The sequence below is a fragment of the Budorcas taxicolor genome, chromosome 1 (genome assembly GCF_023091745.1).
Source record: "Budorcas taxicolor isolate Tak-1 chromosome 1, Takin1.1, whole genome shotgun sequence".
NCBI classification, from domain to species: Eukaryota; Metazoa; Chordata; class Mammalia; order Artiodactyla; family Bovidae; genus Budorcas; species Budorcas taxicolor.
In genome coordinates, this window is record NC_068910.1 from 136,060,952 (window position 1) to 136,076,465 (window position 15,514).

Below are 15,514 nucleotides of genomic sequence, written 5' to 3' on the forward strand. Positions count from 1 at the left end.
TACACACAAGAATAATAAGAAAGTGAAAAAGCCTTATTGCTGATACTGAGAAAATTTTAAAGGTCTAGATAGAAGATCAAATCAGCCATAACATTCCTTTAAGCCAAAATGTAACTCAGAGCAAGGCCCAAACTCTTCAATTTTGTGAAGGCTGAGGGAAATGTGCAAGCTGCAAAAGTTTGAAGTTTGGTTCCTAAGGTTTCATGAAAGAAACCATCCCTCTAACATAGAAGTGCAAGGTAAAGCAGCAGGTACTGATGTAAAAGTTGCAACAAATTATCCAGAAGATCTAGCTAGGATAAGTAATGAAGGTTGTTACACTAAACAACAGACTTTCAATGTGGACAAAATAGCCTTATATTGGAAGAAGATGCCATCTAGAACTTTCATAGCTACAGAGAAGTCAATGTCTGGGTTCAAAACTTCAAAGGGCAGGCCGACTCTCTTGTCAGGGCTTAATGCAGCTGTGAGTTTAAGTTAAACCAATGCTCATTTACCATTCTGAAAATCCATGGGTCTTTAAGAACTATGCTAAATCTACAGTGCCTTCTGCCTGTGCTCTAGAATTGAAATAACAAAGCCTCGACGACAGCACATTTGTTTACAACATGGTTTACTGAATATTTTAAGCATACTGTCAAGACCTACTGCTCAAAAAAGATTTCTTTCAAAATGTTACTACTAACTGACAATGTACTTGGTCACCAAAGAGTTTTGATGGAGATGTACAATGAAATGAATGTTATGCTGAGACAACTTCCATTCTGTAGCCCATGGATAAAGGAGTAATTTTGACTTTAGATGCCATTAAGAACACTGTTGATTCATGGGAAGAGGTCAAAATGTCAATATTAATAGGAGTTTGCAGGAAATTGATTCCAATCTTCATGGATGACTTTGAAGGGTTTAAGACTTCAGCAGAGGAAGTTAGAAACAGAAAGAGAACTAGAATGAGACGTGGAGCCAGAAGATGTGACTGAACTGCTGCAATCCTATGATAAAACTTGGAAAGATGTTTAAATTCAAAAGATGAGGATGCTTGTGGATGAGCAAAGAAAGTGGTTTCTTGAGGTAGAATCCACTCCTGGTGAAGATGCAGTGAAGCTTATTGAAATGACAACAAGGTATGGAAATAATGCATCAATTTACTTGATAAAGCAGCAGCAGAATTTGAGAGAATTGACTGTAATTTTGAAAAAAGTTGACTGTGGTTAAAATACTATCAAGCAACATTACATGCTCCAGAAAAACTGTTCATGAAAGGAAGAGTTGATCAATTTGGCAAACTCTACCACTGTCTTATTTTAAGAAATTGCCACAGCCACCTCAAACCTTTAGCAACCACCTCCCTGATCAGTCAAAAATCATCAACACAGAGGCAGGACCTTCCATCAGGGGAAAAAAAAAAAAAATTTAAATTGCTCAAGGCTCACTGATAATTAGCATTTTTTTTAAGCAATAAAATATTTTAAAATTGAGATTATATTTTTTAAGAGCCATAATGCTATGGTACATTTATAGACTATTGAACAGTATAAATATAAGTTTTATGTGCACTGGGGAACCAAAACATTCATGACTTCCTTTATTGTGATATTCACTGTATTGTGGTCTGCAACTGAACCTGGAAAATCTTTCAAGTAATGTTTGCATTTTCTTTCCATCCTAAAACTCTCTAAAATGACAATAACAACAACAACAGATAAATACAAAAGAGAGATGACAGCAGGAGAAGACACAGTTTAACATGGTTTTTGAATGATGGTAAATTTAGGGTAGAGGAAGCTCTAAATGGCGAATCTGAAGAGAGGGATTGAAATAAAATAACCGAAGGAGATTTACTCCACAAGACCTAGAAATGCTCACAAATTAGAAGTGCACACTACCCAGGTAGGCAGAGACAAATTACAGCAGTGAACACAGAAGGACTGGTAGAAATTACCAGAGTAACTAAATGTTACTCAAAGAAGGAATATTTTATTATAAAAAAGATACTGGAAAAGAAAACTATTGGGTGATATGTCATAACAACTTAAAAAATTTTCTAGTCCTTTTGTATTTTGTCTGTCTTTATCATACTACTATTATTCAAGACGTTATATAACTTTCATTAATAAAATTATAATAATACCCCAAAGACATACTATTCCTAAAAGACATACTGTCAGGAAATCAATCATAAAAAACATTTCCTTGGTTTTCAATACTGCATTTTCCTTGCAATATACTTTTCTATAGTGAAAACTAAGTCATAGTGAAAATCCTGAAAGAACTTGCATGCATAAATGAAGACTGCTATGACTAGAAATTAAAAAAAGTTTACCTGACATAGAGGGATCGCTTCTGGCTAGTTCGAAGAGAACCTGAACCTGAACTAATGCTACTATTCATCATCTGCTCCCGTAAGTCATGAATTTTGGCTTCAAAACGACTGTATTCTGATAGAAGAAAAAAGAAAAGTAAATTCATATTTTATATCCTAAAAAATTACTTAAAGTATTAAATATGTAAGCTGTCTTATAATTGATTAAATGTGGTCAGACTCTTAACAGAGTAATCTATACAAGATTTTGCCCAATATGTAAATTTTAAAACTTAACAATCTTCTAAATGTACCATAAATTAGAACTGGCTGATAACAGTATTTTCAGCACACTATTTTAGAGCTCATATCACATTTAATAAATTAAAAGACAATCTCCATGCATCAAATAGCAGTATTAATCTTACTTTACTGTTGAATTTAACTATAAATTTTAAAAAGTAGGATTTATTTAATTTCTATACTAAAAAAAGAAGTCTAAAATAATTTACACTAGACACTCTGTTTACTGACTTTTTCCCTGTGAAGACATCAGCTAATTATATTTTCAAATTATACAGTGTGGGCAGGGTCAGTAATATGGGGAAAATATGCCTTAGAAGCTAATGAAATTAACTTTACTTCAACTCATTTTGTAATTTATAAATTTTCAGAACAGCAAAATAAGACACAAAAAGCAATCTGAAGAAATAAACATATTATTTAAGATATTTTTATAAAAAAACAAATATGATTTTGAAGATGGATTTTAAATTATTCCATACATTAAAAACTACCAAAACTATTAATAACAAGTTTATAATCACTTAAAAAATACTGCAATTACATGATTATACCCACTTATATCTTTTTCTCTATTTGTAATAACCAATTGTCTAACAGACAGGTCAGATACCATCAGATTTTCTTATAAAACCAGTCTCATAACAAAAGCAAGTTATGTGTCTGGGATGTGTGCAGTTTAAGACGACAAAAAGTAAACATGATTATTGCTGCGTTACTCTTCGTTTTACCACAGTCACCAAATTTATTTGCGGGATACCAAGTCAGGCTTGTCTGTCCATAGGATTTTTCAGGCATGAATACTGGAGTGGTTTGCCATCTCCTTCTCCAGGGGATCTCCCTGACCCAGAGATCAAACCTATGTCTCCTGCAGGTGGATTATTCCTTACCTGCTGAGTCACTGGGGAAGCCAACTGAAGCAGCAATTCATCAAAAACTCAAAAATATTTAAATGTTCACAATAATATATATTCTTTTATTGTTCTTTAAAACCATAATAGAAAATTTAAAGTATAAAAATTAGTAGACTGATTAATAAAAAATGAATCCCTGACAATTCAACAACTATCAACTCATGGCAAATCTTTAGGCTGTGAAGACACAGCTAAGACACACATTGATGAATGAAGACATAGGTTAAAAACATGAAGTGAATCTTGAGTTTATACTGGCTCTTCTAATTAAAAATTAGTACCATTAGGTTTTTACTTAATCTCTTAATGCTTTCTTACGTATGAAGAATCTTGGTTCTCAACACAATGGGGATAACAGAATTACAGTACTCCATCACAACTTACTTGTTTATAATACCAACCGTATGATCATTACATGATCACTGAAAATAGTCAACTATCTTCCCTAGCTCTTTTTATTTTGGAGTATGTTCTGTTAGAAATATACACTTGAGCACCATTTTAAAATCACTTGGAATGTTCCTTCCTAGGTGTGAATGCTGCCAGATTGATATACATCAAGGTTCACTTACTCATTTTTATTTTCAACTTCACTTTTTAGGGTTACTTTGCAAACTTTTCATTTTTTTTTTAATAGGTAAAATAGTTCCAAAGTCAAATCTATAAAACAAGAATATTAAGCAAGGATATCCCTTTCTCCCTACCCTATTCTGTTCTGGTCATTATAAACATTTAAAGAAAGGTTTATCCTTCCATTTAAAATAATAGAAGTAAAACTATATTTTCACACAAATATGTTTATACTTCTATATTATTTTAGTAAATGTATTTTATTTATACATATTTTGTAATTATGTATATATGTACACACACATAATGTACACACACACTACTCCTCCTTCTTTAATATAACATACATATTTCTCCACCTTGCTTATTTTATTCAGTAATAAGTATAGCAGTGGTCTTACTGCAATAATAGTAAGAATGCTCCACACCATATACAGATGTCCCTCCTTTTTTTTTATAGCTACATGGTTCTTTTATTTCTAACCTCTGTCTCTGTTACAAGATACTGTATAGGGTTAGATTTTGCTTTACTATCAAATCTGAAAATTGTTTTCTTTAAACAATTAAGGTGAATTAACTTTTGATATGATTGAAGTTGTGTGTGTGAACTCCAGTTCTATTCATACTATTCTATGTTTATATACTGAATATCTATGAACATATTTATAAATACGCCTTTTATATAAATAGCCTGAAGCAGATTATATATTCCAAGGATGCCTCGCATTCCATATGGTCTTGTACTATGTGACCTTGCCATTTCCCCATCAAGAGGTGAAGTCTAACCCCCTTCTTCAATTTGGGCTGGTCTTATGACTCAACTGTAAGCAAGTGAATATGGTAGAAATGATCATATGTGACTTTCCAGGTTAGATCGGAAGAGTCCGTGGAACTTTTTCCTGGTTCTCATGGGGTGCTTGATCTGGAGGAAGCCAGGGATCATGTAGGAAGTCCAAGCACCACTCTGTAGAGGTCATGCAATTAGTGTTCTGAGCCTAAACCTTTAGCTGGTACCAAAAGTCACAAGAAAAGGGGAGTGAAACCATATTGGAGCTTCCGAAGTAGCTTATCCATCTGCTGACTCCCATTAAGTGACTTCAGTCTATGCTACAAGGACCATCCAAGCCAAAATTCTGGCTGAATTCCTAATCTACTGAATCCATAAAATGATTGCTATCTTAATCCACTGAGCTTTAGGGGTAGTTATGAAGTAACAGTAACTAGAACACAGTCTCACTGTGCAGTCTGTTTTATTTGTTCATGAATATATACACACACACATGGACAAGCCTTTCTATGTTTATATATATATACATACACACACACTAGATTCCTAAACAAGGGATCATATATATTATTTAAATATAATATATAAAGTATTTATATAAAATTTGTATTTTACTAAACATGTTTATAAAACATTTATATACATGTAATAAAATATATCTACATAAAATTTATATACTTATAAAAGTAAATATATAAACATAAAATTAGGAATTTTTATTCTGTTGTTCTAACAATAACCCTTTGTTTGGATTTTGGCCCCTACTATGAGAAATCTCCCCAAATCTGATTTGAAACATTATCCGTTTATGTTAATAACTTCAAAGCAATCAGAAAGTTTATTCCATGTTATTATTATCAATATTAACAATTCTACCCCCACTTTCTGATAACTGCATTTTCTCCAAATTGTCACAGCATACAGTTTTTTCGTATTATACATTCTTTTCCTTATTAACTATCTTAATTACTAATACCAGTCTTTATATCAGTATCTCTTCCATCATTTTGGGGGTTTGAAGTTTGTTCTTTCTTCTCAGGAAGGGTTATGTGAACCCTAATTCTTCACTAATATATTTGATTGCAGCCTTTATATTTCAAGCCCATTTGTTTCAGTTTCTTTCTCTGATTCTTAAGTATGTTGACTGCAATGTCTCCTATAAACCACTGCTGATGAAGTTCTGATGACAACATTTTCTTTTTTTTTTTAAAACATGTTTTGAGGGCCTGCAATTTCACCAAAATATTTTTCAATTTCAATAATTTTATTAGAATATTTCTCGGTGATTGTTATCACCTTGAAAGTAGAGAGTGAAAAAGTTGGCTTAAGGCTCAACATTCAGAAAACGAAGATCATGGCATCTGGTCCCATCACTTCATGGGAAATAGATGGGAAACAGTGGAAACAGTGTCAGACTTTATTTTGGGGGGCTCCAAAATCACTGCAGATGGTGATTGCAGCCATGAAATTAAAAGACGCCTACTCCTTGGAAGAAAAGTTATGACCAACCTAGATAGCATATTCAAAAGCAGAGACATTACTTTGCCGACTAAGGTCTGTCTAGTCAAGGCTATGGTTTTTTCAGTGGTCATGTATGGATGTGAGAGTGGGACTGTGAAGAAGGCTGAGCGCTGAAGAATTGATGCTTTTGAACTGTGGTGTTGGAGAAGACTCTTGAGAGTCCCTTGGACTGCAAGGAGATCCAACCAATCCATTCTGAAGGAGATCAGCCCTGGGATTTCTTTGGAAGGAATGATGCTGAAGCTGAAACTCCAGTACTTTGGCCACCTCATGCGAAGAGTTGACTCGTTGGAAAAGACTCTGATGCTGGGCAGGAGGAGAAGGGGACGACCCAGGATGAGATGGCTGGATGGCATCACGGACTCGATGGACGTGAGTCTGAGTGAATTCCGGGAGTTGGTGATGGACAGGGAGGCCTGGCGTGCTGCGATTCATGGGGTCACAAAGAGTCAAACACGACTGAGCAACTGAACTGAACTGAACTAGGTACCTGGACAAACCTTTTGATACAGAGTTTTAATTTCTTTTTTTAATTTTAGAAGAGTTTTCCTGTTTATACATTTTTATTATTTGTTTAGTTGTACTGTTTTTTTCCTATGAGATTCCTATTATATGTATGTTGACTATCCTCTGCCAACTTTCTGTATCTGTCACTCTCAAATCCATTTTTATTATTTTTTAAAAGATTAATATATTTTTCAAGATTGAAGTAATCACAAACTGTTTTTCCTGAACCATTTGAGAGTAACTTGCTACAGTGATGTCACATCACTCTTGAATTCTCAGTGTGTATTTCCTATAAATAAAGATGTTTTTAATACAATCACAAAACCATCAAAATTAAGAAAGCAACATTAATACATTACTACATCATGCTCACATTCCATTTAAGTTTCCTCAATAATATCATTAAGAGCAAATTGATCAAGTTTGAAACCATGAGTTGTCTTATGAGAGTATATAGGCATTTAAACTTGTATTTTAAAACATCCCCTCCAGAGAGAGCAGTTCCTCAAATCTCCTTGACTTTGCAATCTTACTACTGCTGAAAACTACAGGTCAATTGTTTTGTAGAACTTCTCTTTAGATTTGTTGATGTTCTCACATGATGAGTCCAACTTTGGCAAGAATGTTACAGAAGAGATGTATGTTTCTTCCAATGCACCCTACCAGGTGGTACACATTTTTGATTTGTCCTATTACTGATGCTATTAACTTTCAGCACTTCATGAAGCTTGTGTCTGCCAGGTTTCTTTACTGCAAAATTATTATTTTTTCAGTTGCAAATAATAAGTTATTGAAACTATGCACACTTCTCCATTCTCATCACACTTTCAATTAACTCATTTATTTGTATTAGTAAAGACTCATTATTTCCTAGTTCATTCAGTGGATTACTATCAGGTATTATTATCATCAGTTTGATGCTCCAATTGTTCCCTACTTTGCTGACTACAGTCCGTCTAGTCAAGGCTATGGTTCTTCCTGTGGTCATGTATCGATGTGAGAGTTGGACTGTGAAGAAGGCTGAGCGCTGAAGAATTGATGCTTTTGAACTGTGGTGTTGGAGAAGACTCTTGAGAGTCCCTTGGACTGCAAGGAGATCCAACCAGTCCATTCTGAAGGAGATCAACCCTGGGATTTCTTTGGAAGGAATGATGCTAAAGCTGAAACTCCAGTACTTCGGACACTTCATGCGAAGAGTTGACTCATTGGAAAAGACTCTGATGCTGGGAGGGATTGGGGGCAGGAGGAGAAGGGGACGACCCAGGATGAGATGGCTGGATGGCATCACTGACTCGATGGACGTGAGTCTGAGTGAACTCTGGGAGATGGGATGGACAGGGAGGCCTGGAGTGCTGCAATTCATGGGGTCGCAAAGAGTCGGACACGACTGAGCAACTGAACTGAACTGAACTGGCCTTTTGAACTGGATTATGTACCCTTTTGACATGCCTCCCATCATTCCTGGAGCATCATGCTTTCTGGCATAAAATACTACAGGATAATCTAATACTTTCCCTGCCCAACTCTTGAAACAAGGTATTTATCCAAACAGCCTTGGCAATTTAGATGGGAATGGCAAATAGATGGGGAAACAGTGGAAATATGGCTAACTTTATTTTTTTGGGCTACAAAATCACTGCAGATGGTAACTGCAGCCACGAAATTAAAAGATGCTTACTCCTTGGAAGGAAAGTTATGACCAACCTAGACAGCATATTAAAAAGCAGAGATATTGCTTTGTCAACAAAGGTCCGTCTAGTCAAGGCTATGGTTTTTCGAGTAGTCATGTATGGATGTGATAGTTGGACTATAAAGAAAGCTGAGTGCTGAAGAATTGATGCTTTTGAACTGTGGTTTTGGAGAAGACTCTTGAGAGTCCCTTGGACTGCAAGGAGATCCAACAAGTCCATCCTAAAGGAGATCGGTCCTGGGTGTTCATTGGAAGGACTGATGTTTAAGCGGAAACTCCAATATTTTGGCCACCTGATGCGAAGAGCTGACTCATTTAAAAGACCCTGATGCTGGGAAAGATTGAGGGCAGGAGAAGGGGACAACAGAGGATGAGATGGTTGGATGGCATCACTGACTCAATGGACATGCGTTTGGGCAGACTCTGGCAGTTGGTGACGGATAGGGAGGCCTGGCGTGCTGTGATTCATGGGGTCACAAAGAGTCGAATATGACTGAGTGACTGAACTGAACTGAACTGAGTATTTAGAAACCAAGATCTGAGTCTTAGGTGTGCTGACTGCTATTGGGGTGGCACTGAGCCCAGACCTTTTCAGTCGACTGAGCTAGAGAATTACAATATATGTATGTAAAATAGATATACATTTATAATGTTTATATTTGTATAAATGGAAAACAATATGTTCATACTAATTTTTCAAATTTTAGTATTATATGGTATATATTTTTCCCCTTTTCCGTAACTCTCTTCTCAAACAGTGAAAGTTACAGATAACAATACCCTTAAAATAAATATTCATTTGATCAATATCTTTATGTAACTAGACTTCTGTCTCTAGTACCATCTACTTTCCAGACTGGATTCAGACCAGTCCAATGTGTAACCATCTCATTTTGCTCAGGCTCCCACTTCTTACACCAGGACAGCTTCTGCGCTCATCAGGGGTCAGTCCTATTGGGTTACCATAGCTGTCCCCTACCTTCCTGGTCTTGCACCTAACTACCTTGCTATTCTTCACATACAATGGTTTTAATATAAAATTGATCAGGATGTGGAAAGGAAAGAATTCTTTAATTTTTATTTTTAAAAATTTCCTGTTTTTTACCTACTTGCTTTAAATAACTATTGTGCTCCTTCTAAAATTAATTTTTGAAATAAAATGCTTCTTTATTTCTAATAATTTGAGTTCTATTAACTAATTTACATTTTTCTTCCACATCATCATCAGTTTTCTTTAACTTGTTTTGCAATATTAGGTTATACCTTTCATTTGTTTTCTGGGCATGTCTTTCTGGCATACTTTCACTGTAGAGACATTATTCTCATTCTTATATTCATTTTTCAAATAGATTTCCAGTGGATTCAATCTTGATCCTTTTCTGTTGTTCATTTTTATGTAAATTAGTTTTCTTGAACTTTGAATTAAAGATAAAGAGTATTGGGTCAGGATTTTTCAAGTTTTTTATCTTCACAGCTCTAGAACTCCTTTTTGCTGTTTCTGTCAAGTGTTCAAAGATATATCTCATACACTGTGAGATTTCTGGGTACTGTTCTTCCCTCCCATTCATCTGGACCTTCCAGAAGTTCTCCCTTAGTGAGGGGCATTTAACTAAAATGGAGCTATAGCTGTTAACTGTACCAAGGGGCTCAGACAGATCCAGCTCCTTCACACCTTACTGAGATATCTTGCACTCACATACAGACTGTGCAAAAACCCTTATAGCTTCAGATGCTGTTCTCAAATTGATCAACTGCATTTTTTAATAAGTACAGACTGACTCTCAGGCTTCTATCACTTCTCCTTGTACAGATGCTGATATCACTATCACAGGGTCTTACAGCTGTTGACAGCTTGTTTATTCTTGTGTGTAGTTTGGGGCACATAGGGATATCTTTTCATCTGATTTTGCCATTCTAATATTTTTCTGGGAGTGAGGAGGAGGAAGTTCTGGGTGATTCAGTTATAAATCTACTATCTTATTTTGTATGTTCTCTTTATCCCCATAGGATCATATTAGTGGCTATCCTAGAAAACTATTAGGAAATGATGAGTTTTACCACTTATTTTTAAAGTTTCGTAACCTTTAACTTTTTAATCTTTTAAATATAATTTATTTGTACACTTGTATAATTTTATTTTTAATAATCACTGTTTAACAACTAGTTTGCAAAATTTCTGAAGGTTTAACAACCGACTCTTGTAAGATAGTACCTCACTGAACGTTTTCAAAAGTGACTTCTGTGATTCTTTAGCTCTCTGAGTTCCCAGTTTCCCTTTACTTTTTGTTTGATAGTTCCTTACTGTCTAAGTGGTGCAGTGATCTGATGCTTTTTAAAAAATATTCATTTATTTATTTGGCCACACCAGATCTTAGTTGAAGCACATGAGATCTTCAATATTCGTTCCAGCATGTGAACTCTTAGTTGCTGTATGTCGGATCTAGTTTCCTGAACAGGGATTGAACCCAGGCCCCTGCACTGGCAGTGCGGAGTCTTGGTCACTAGACTGCCAGGGAAGTCGCTCCAACGCTTTTAATTAGATGTTCATTATACTTTATGTAGCATTATTAGTTGTTTTCAGCCATTTTGCCTATTGAATTATCCAAAGTCCTAGTATTCTACATTTTAGAAATTTAAAAACTTTCTATAAAAAGATCACATTGCCTTTTACAGTGAGGCAGAAAATGTTCTTTGCTGAGATCTAAGTTACTACAAAGCAACTAAAGCTCAGATATTCAATATTTAAGATTTTAGAGACCTAAAGTAAATTCCTGACAATATCTTAAATTTGTGCCTTACTGATTTTGTTCACTCTGTTCAGATTTTCATATTTATGGTCTTTACTTACTATTAACAACTCCTCATAACCATCTGCCTGTTTTGAATGTACTTTCATACTTTCCTCAAAGTTAGTTTTCCTTTAAACCTCCCATTTTATTTACCTAAGATTCCTATCTTTTCTTTTAGTTTCAATTAACTCATACTTTCAGCTCTAACAATTTTCACCTTATACTCAACCTCTGTTATCTTTCTTTTTATTTTGGAAGAAGAGTCTCATTTCTTTTTTCCTGTTAAGTGATTTGCATCCCTCTTCTAGAAATTACACCACAACTCATTTCAGGAAAGCTACCACTGGAGAGAGGTAAAATGTTAAGAGATAATCTCCACTAAGCATTTCAGAAATTTCTGAATCAAACTATATTCCCTGTCATGAAATATGTTAGGGAATCTCTGAACTACTGGCTATAAGTTAAACAGTATGTGTATGATTGCAAGAGGAGAGACAATATTTAATTGCCAACTTTCTGCATTTTATTTCCCTTTTCAACTTCTAATCTTAGTTTGTATCTCCATACTAGAAGTGAAAAGGTAGAAGAAAGCAGGTGGGAAGAGAGAGGGGAGAGATTTTATCTCCTCTAATTTCTTTGAAGCTTGCAATGCCATCTATGAAGAATAAAACTCATCCATACTCTGTAATGAAATATATTAATTAAACATCTGAGAGCAACAACTGTCAGAGAATGGATACTAAGACTTGTCTCGAAACAAAAAGTCGAAGTTTCTGAGTCAGAAGTCAGGCTGGTTGTTTTAAGTAGTTAGGAAAGAGTTAGAAAGGCATAGGAAGGAAAGTAAGTTACTGAAAAAAATTAAATTAGGAGCCTGCTACAGAACATCACTTTAAGAAATGACAAGTGCTTGCAAAGAAATGCTACTAATCCAATACAACCTCTCTATTCAGTCTCCAAATTTTCTGGTTGCTACTAAAAGTATTTATGAAAACAAGATGAGAAGATGTGTTAAAACTCCATCCCTGTAACTCTGATTTAAATCAAATCTTTGAAACTGAGAAAAGTGGCTCTGGCCAAACCTCTCAGCTTTTCTAGGCTTTAGTCACTTGAAGATTAGGGATAGCAACACCAATCTCGAAAATGTTTTCTCCTATGAAGACAAAATAAAATACCTCACAAATTTAAGATTTATCCACTGGGAAAGAAAATACATTTAATATATGTTTAATTCTTTCCCTTTGCTCTTCTTCTTTTATCATATCATTGCAATATAATTATTTCTGAAACAAAAAATAAGGTCTGAAAGTTACAGTATACAATGAGTAACAGTGAGATAAAATATTTAAGTTTAGAACTTTTTGTGAAGGGAAGTAGCTTTACTATGTGGTTGAGAAGTATTCAACGTATGGAGACCATTTGGAACCCCAGAGTTGTCACAGAGATTATTTTAAGCTGAGGACATTTGACGTTCAACAAACATAGAAAAAAGCCTTTTTAGAGCTTTCCTTTTATGAATAGAAGTAGCAATTTCTAGGAAACGAGGCTACTGTATAATAACTCTCCTTTCTTGGGGAGCTTTATGGCCTTGAAGAAGGTAGAAAGACTATTTTTACTGTAGAGACAAACACTGTCACAAACTTTCTCCTAAAAATGTTCTTTTCTTTCCTTAAGAAAACTATTTGTTTTTCCATTAGAAGACTTTTCTCTCCACTCCCCTTTCCAAACTCTGTTAGGCAGGTAAGTCTTTAACTTTAACCATTTAACAGTGGTGCTGGAGAAGACTCTTGAGAGTCCCTTTGACTGCAAGGAGATCAAACCAGTCAATCCTAAAGGAAATCATCCCTGAATATTCACTGGAAGGACTGATGCTGAAGCTCCAATACTTTGGCCACCTGATGTGAAGAGCTGACTCATTGGAAAAGACCCTGCTCTGGGAAAAAGTGAAGACAAAAGAAGGGGTTGGCAGAAAATTAGATGGTTAGACAGCATCACTGACCGAATGAACATGAACTTGAGCAAACTCTAGGAGACAGTGGAGGACAGAGGAGCCTGGGGTGCTGCAGTCCATGGTGTCGCAAAGAATTGGACACAACTGAACACCTGAACAACAATGACAATTTAATGACTTAGTTACTTCTCATACTTGTTGGCCCCCTGTATGCATACAAAATAAAAACTTTTCTTCTGTTAATCTGTCTTCTGTCAATTTAATTCATAGATCCCAGCCCCTAAAACTAAAAGGGCAGAGGAAAAGTTTCTTCTTCTCTGCAAAGGGCTAGGAATAAATTTAAACCACTTAACAGCTGTGTAACTGGCAAGTTGCTTAACCTTCCTGTACCTTATTTTATTAAACTGTAATGAAAATAGCACTAAGAGTGCCCACTTTATAGGGCTTTATGGGAATTAAAAGAGTTAATAAATATGGTTAGATATCTGGCATATATTTTTTTCTATTATAGTCTATCACCCAACTCATTTGTCAAAAGTTCGTTAAGTTCTGGATATGTAGTAAAACACTAGAATAGTAATTCCAGTGCTTGTGTTTGATTTCTGATTGTAATCCCCCAAAATGACCAGTAGTAAAGCTCTAAAAAATATATTGTTGCTTATTTTTGGAGTTAGCAGAACTGAGGGGAGGTAGGAGATGAAGTCCTTCTAAATGTTTCTGTAGAGGTTTTCATACTTAGAGCCTATGTCATGAAAGTTTAAAGTATATAGGCTGAAGAATTTGTACAGTATTTCACGGATGACTAATAGGCAAGCTACAGATCCTGAAAGATAAAAAATCGCTCTGACCAAAGAAGCTTACCTCTTTGCACGTATGCATATATGTCAGATTATCGATGAAGCAGAGAATCCAAAGGGGTTTGTCATTAATAAAGTGAAGATACTAACTGTAAGGAGATGACTGATTATCAGAGTATCAGGCAATTCCGTTTGTACTTTGGAAAATAGCCCCCTCACTGAGAAAGAAAATTCGACTCTTATCTTTAATTTATATCCTTGGCCCTCACAGCAGTTACAGACTGATGATGCGGAATGTTTTTTTTTTTTTTTAAGTGCTGTATGACAAAAATACATTTATTAAAACTACATAATTAATTAATATTAAAACATAAAGCCATTGTGTCACTGCCTAATGAACATAAGGTAAGTAGCAATACTGTAAAGAGGACAGGTAAGTTTTCAAAGTACCCAAAACACACTTTAAAATTTTAATTCTATTATCCTTGGTCTTCTGGCATTCTTTATAGAATGTAATTTTTTTCTCTCGGCCCACTGAAAGCCTGCCCATTCATTAGGCTTCCAGTTAAGTTCCAATCCTACTCTATGGCATTTTCCCTGTATAGCACGCAATATGATTTACTTCCTTTTGAGTTTCTAAGGTAATGTTTGTTTTCTGTGCTCTATCGGTACTTACCTTGTGTTTATTAGGCAATGACACCACAGCTGTGGTAAAAAAAAAAAATACAGTACAAATCAATACTGCCAGGCTAAACACTTATCAAAATATTCCTTGTGAAAAGTACTTACATTTTTTAAGGCAACAGACCTGGGACTGAATCCTAGCTATTGCTAGCTTTTATTTGAGTCTATATCATCATCTGTATATAGGGATAGAGCTACGTGTTTCATAAAGCTCCAGAGCAAGGCTTAAATAAATAAAAACAAATAGGCACCTAAATAAACATATAAACTATGTTAAGTGTTGTGTGAAAAATATCAACAGTGCTAAAAGAAACGGAATCATAAGAGGGAGCCAATCATATAAATAACAGGGGGAAAATATTCTAAGAACAGAATGAACAGAGAATTAGGAAAATACCTTCTATAACCAAGGGTCTGAGAGAAGGACTATATGGTTAGAGCTTAAGGAGCAAAAAAATGACTAGAGGGAGTGCAGTAGAGCCAAACATGTAAAAGTGTGTTCAATCACACATGGCCTTGCAGGCTCTATTAGGATTTTATTCAGAGCATAACTGGAAGTGTTTTAAATGGGAAATGATACGATCCAATCTTTTATTTTAAAAGATGATTTTGGCTGATGGTCTGGAGAAAGTACAAGAAAGAAGTAAGGAGGCTATTAGAAAAGTTCAGGTAAGATATGATAGTGGGTTTGGTCAGGTTAGT

General features: G+C 35.1%; 1 protein-coding gene across 1 annotated transcript in view; it reads right to left on the reverse strand.

Annotated features, from left to right (window-relative positions):
* Positions 1-15,514, reverse strand: part of DLG1 (discs large MAGUK scaffold protein 1) — a 264,721-nt gene that overhangs the window by 40,855 nt on the left and 208,352 nt on the right. The window contains exon 15 of the mRNA XM_052646229.1: positions 2,324-2,438. Coding sequence (XP_052502189.1) covers positions 2,324-2,438 — 115 coding nt within the window. The remainder of the gene's footprint in view (positions 1-2,323; positions 2,439-15,514) is intronic.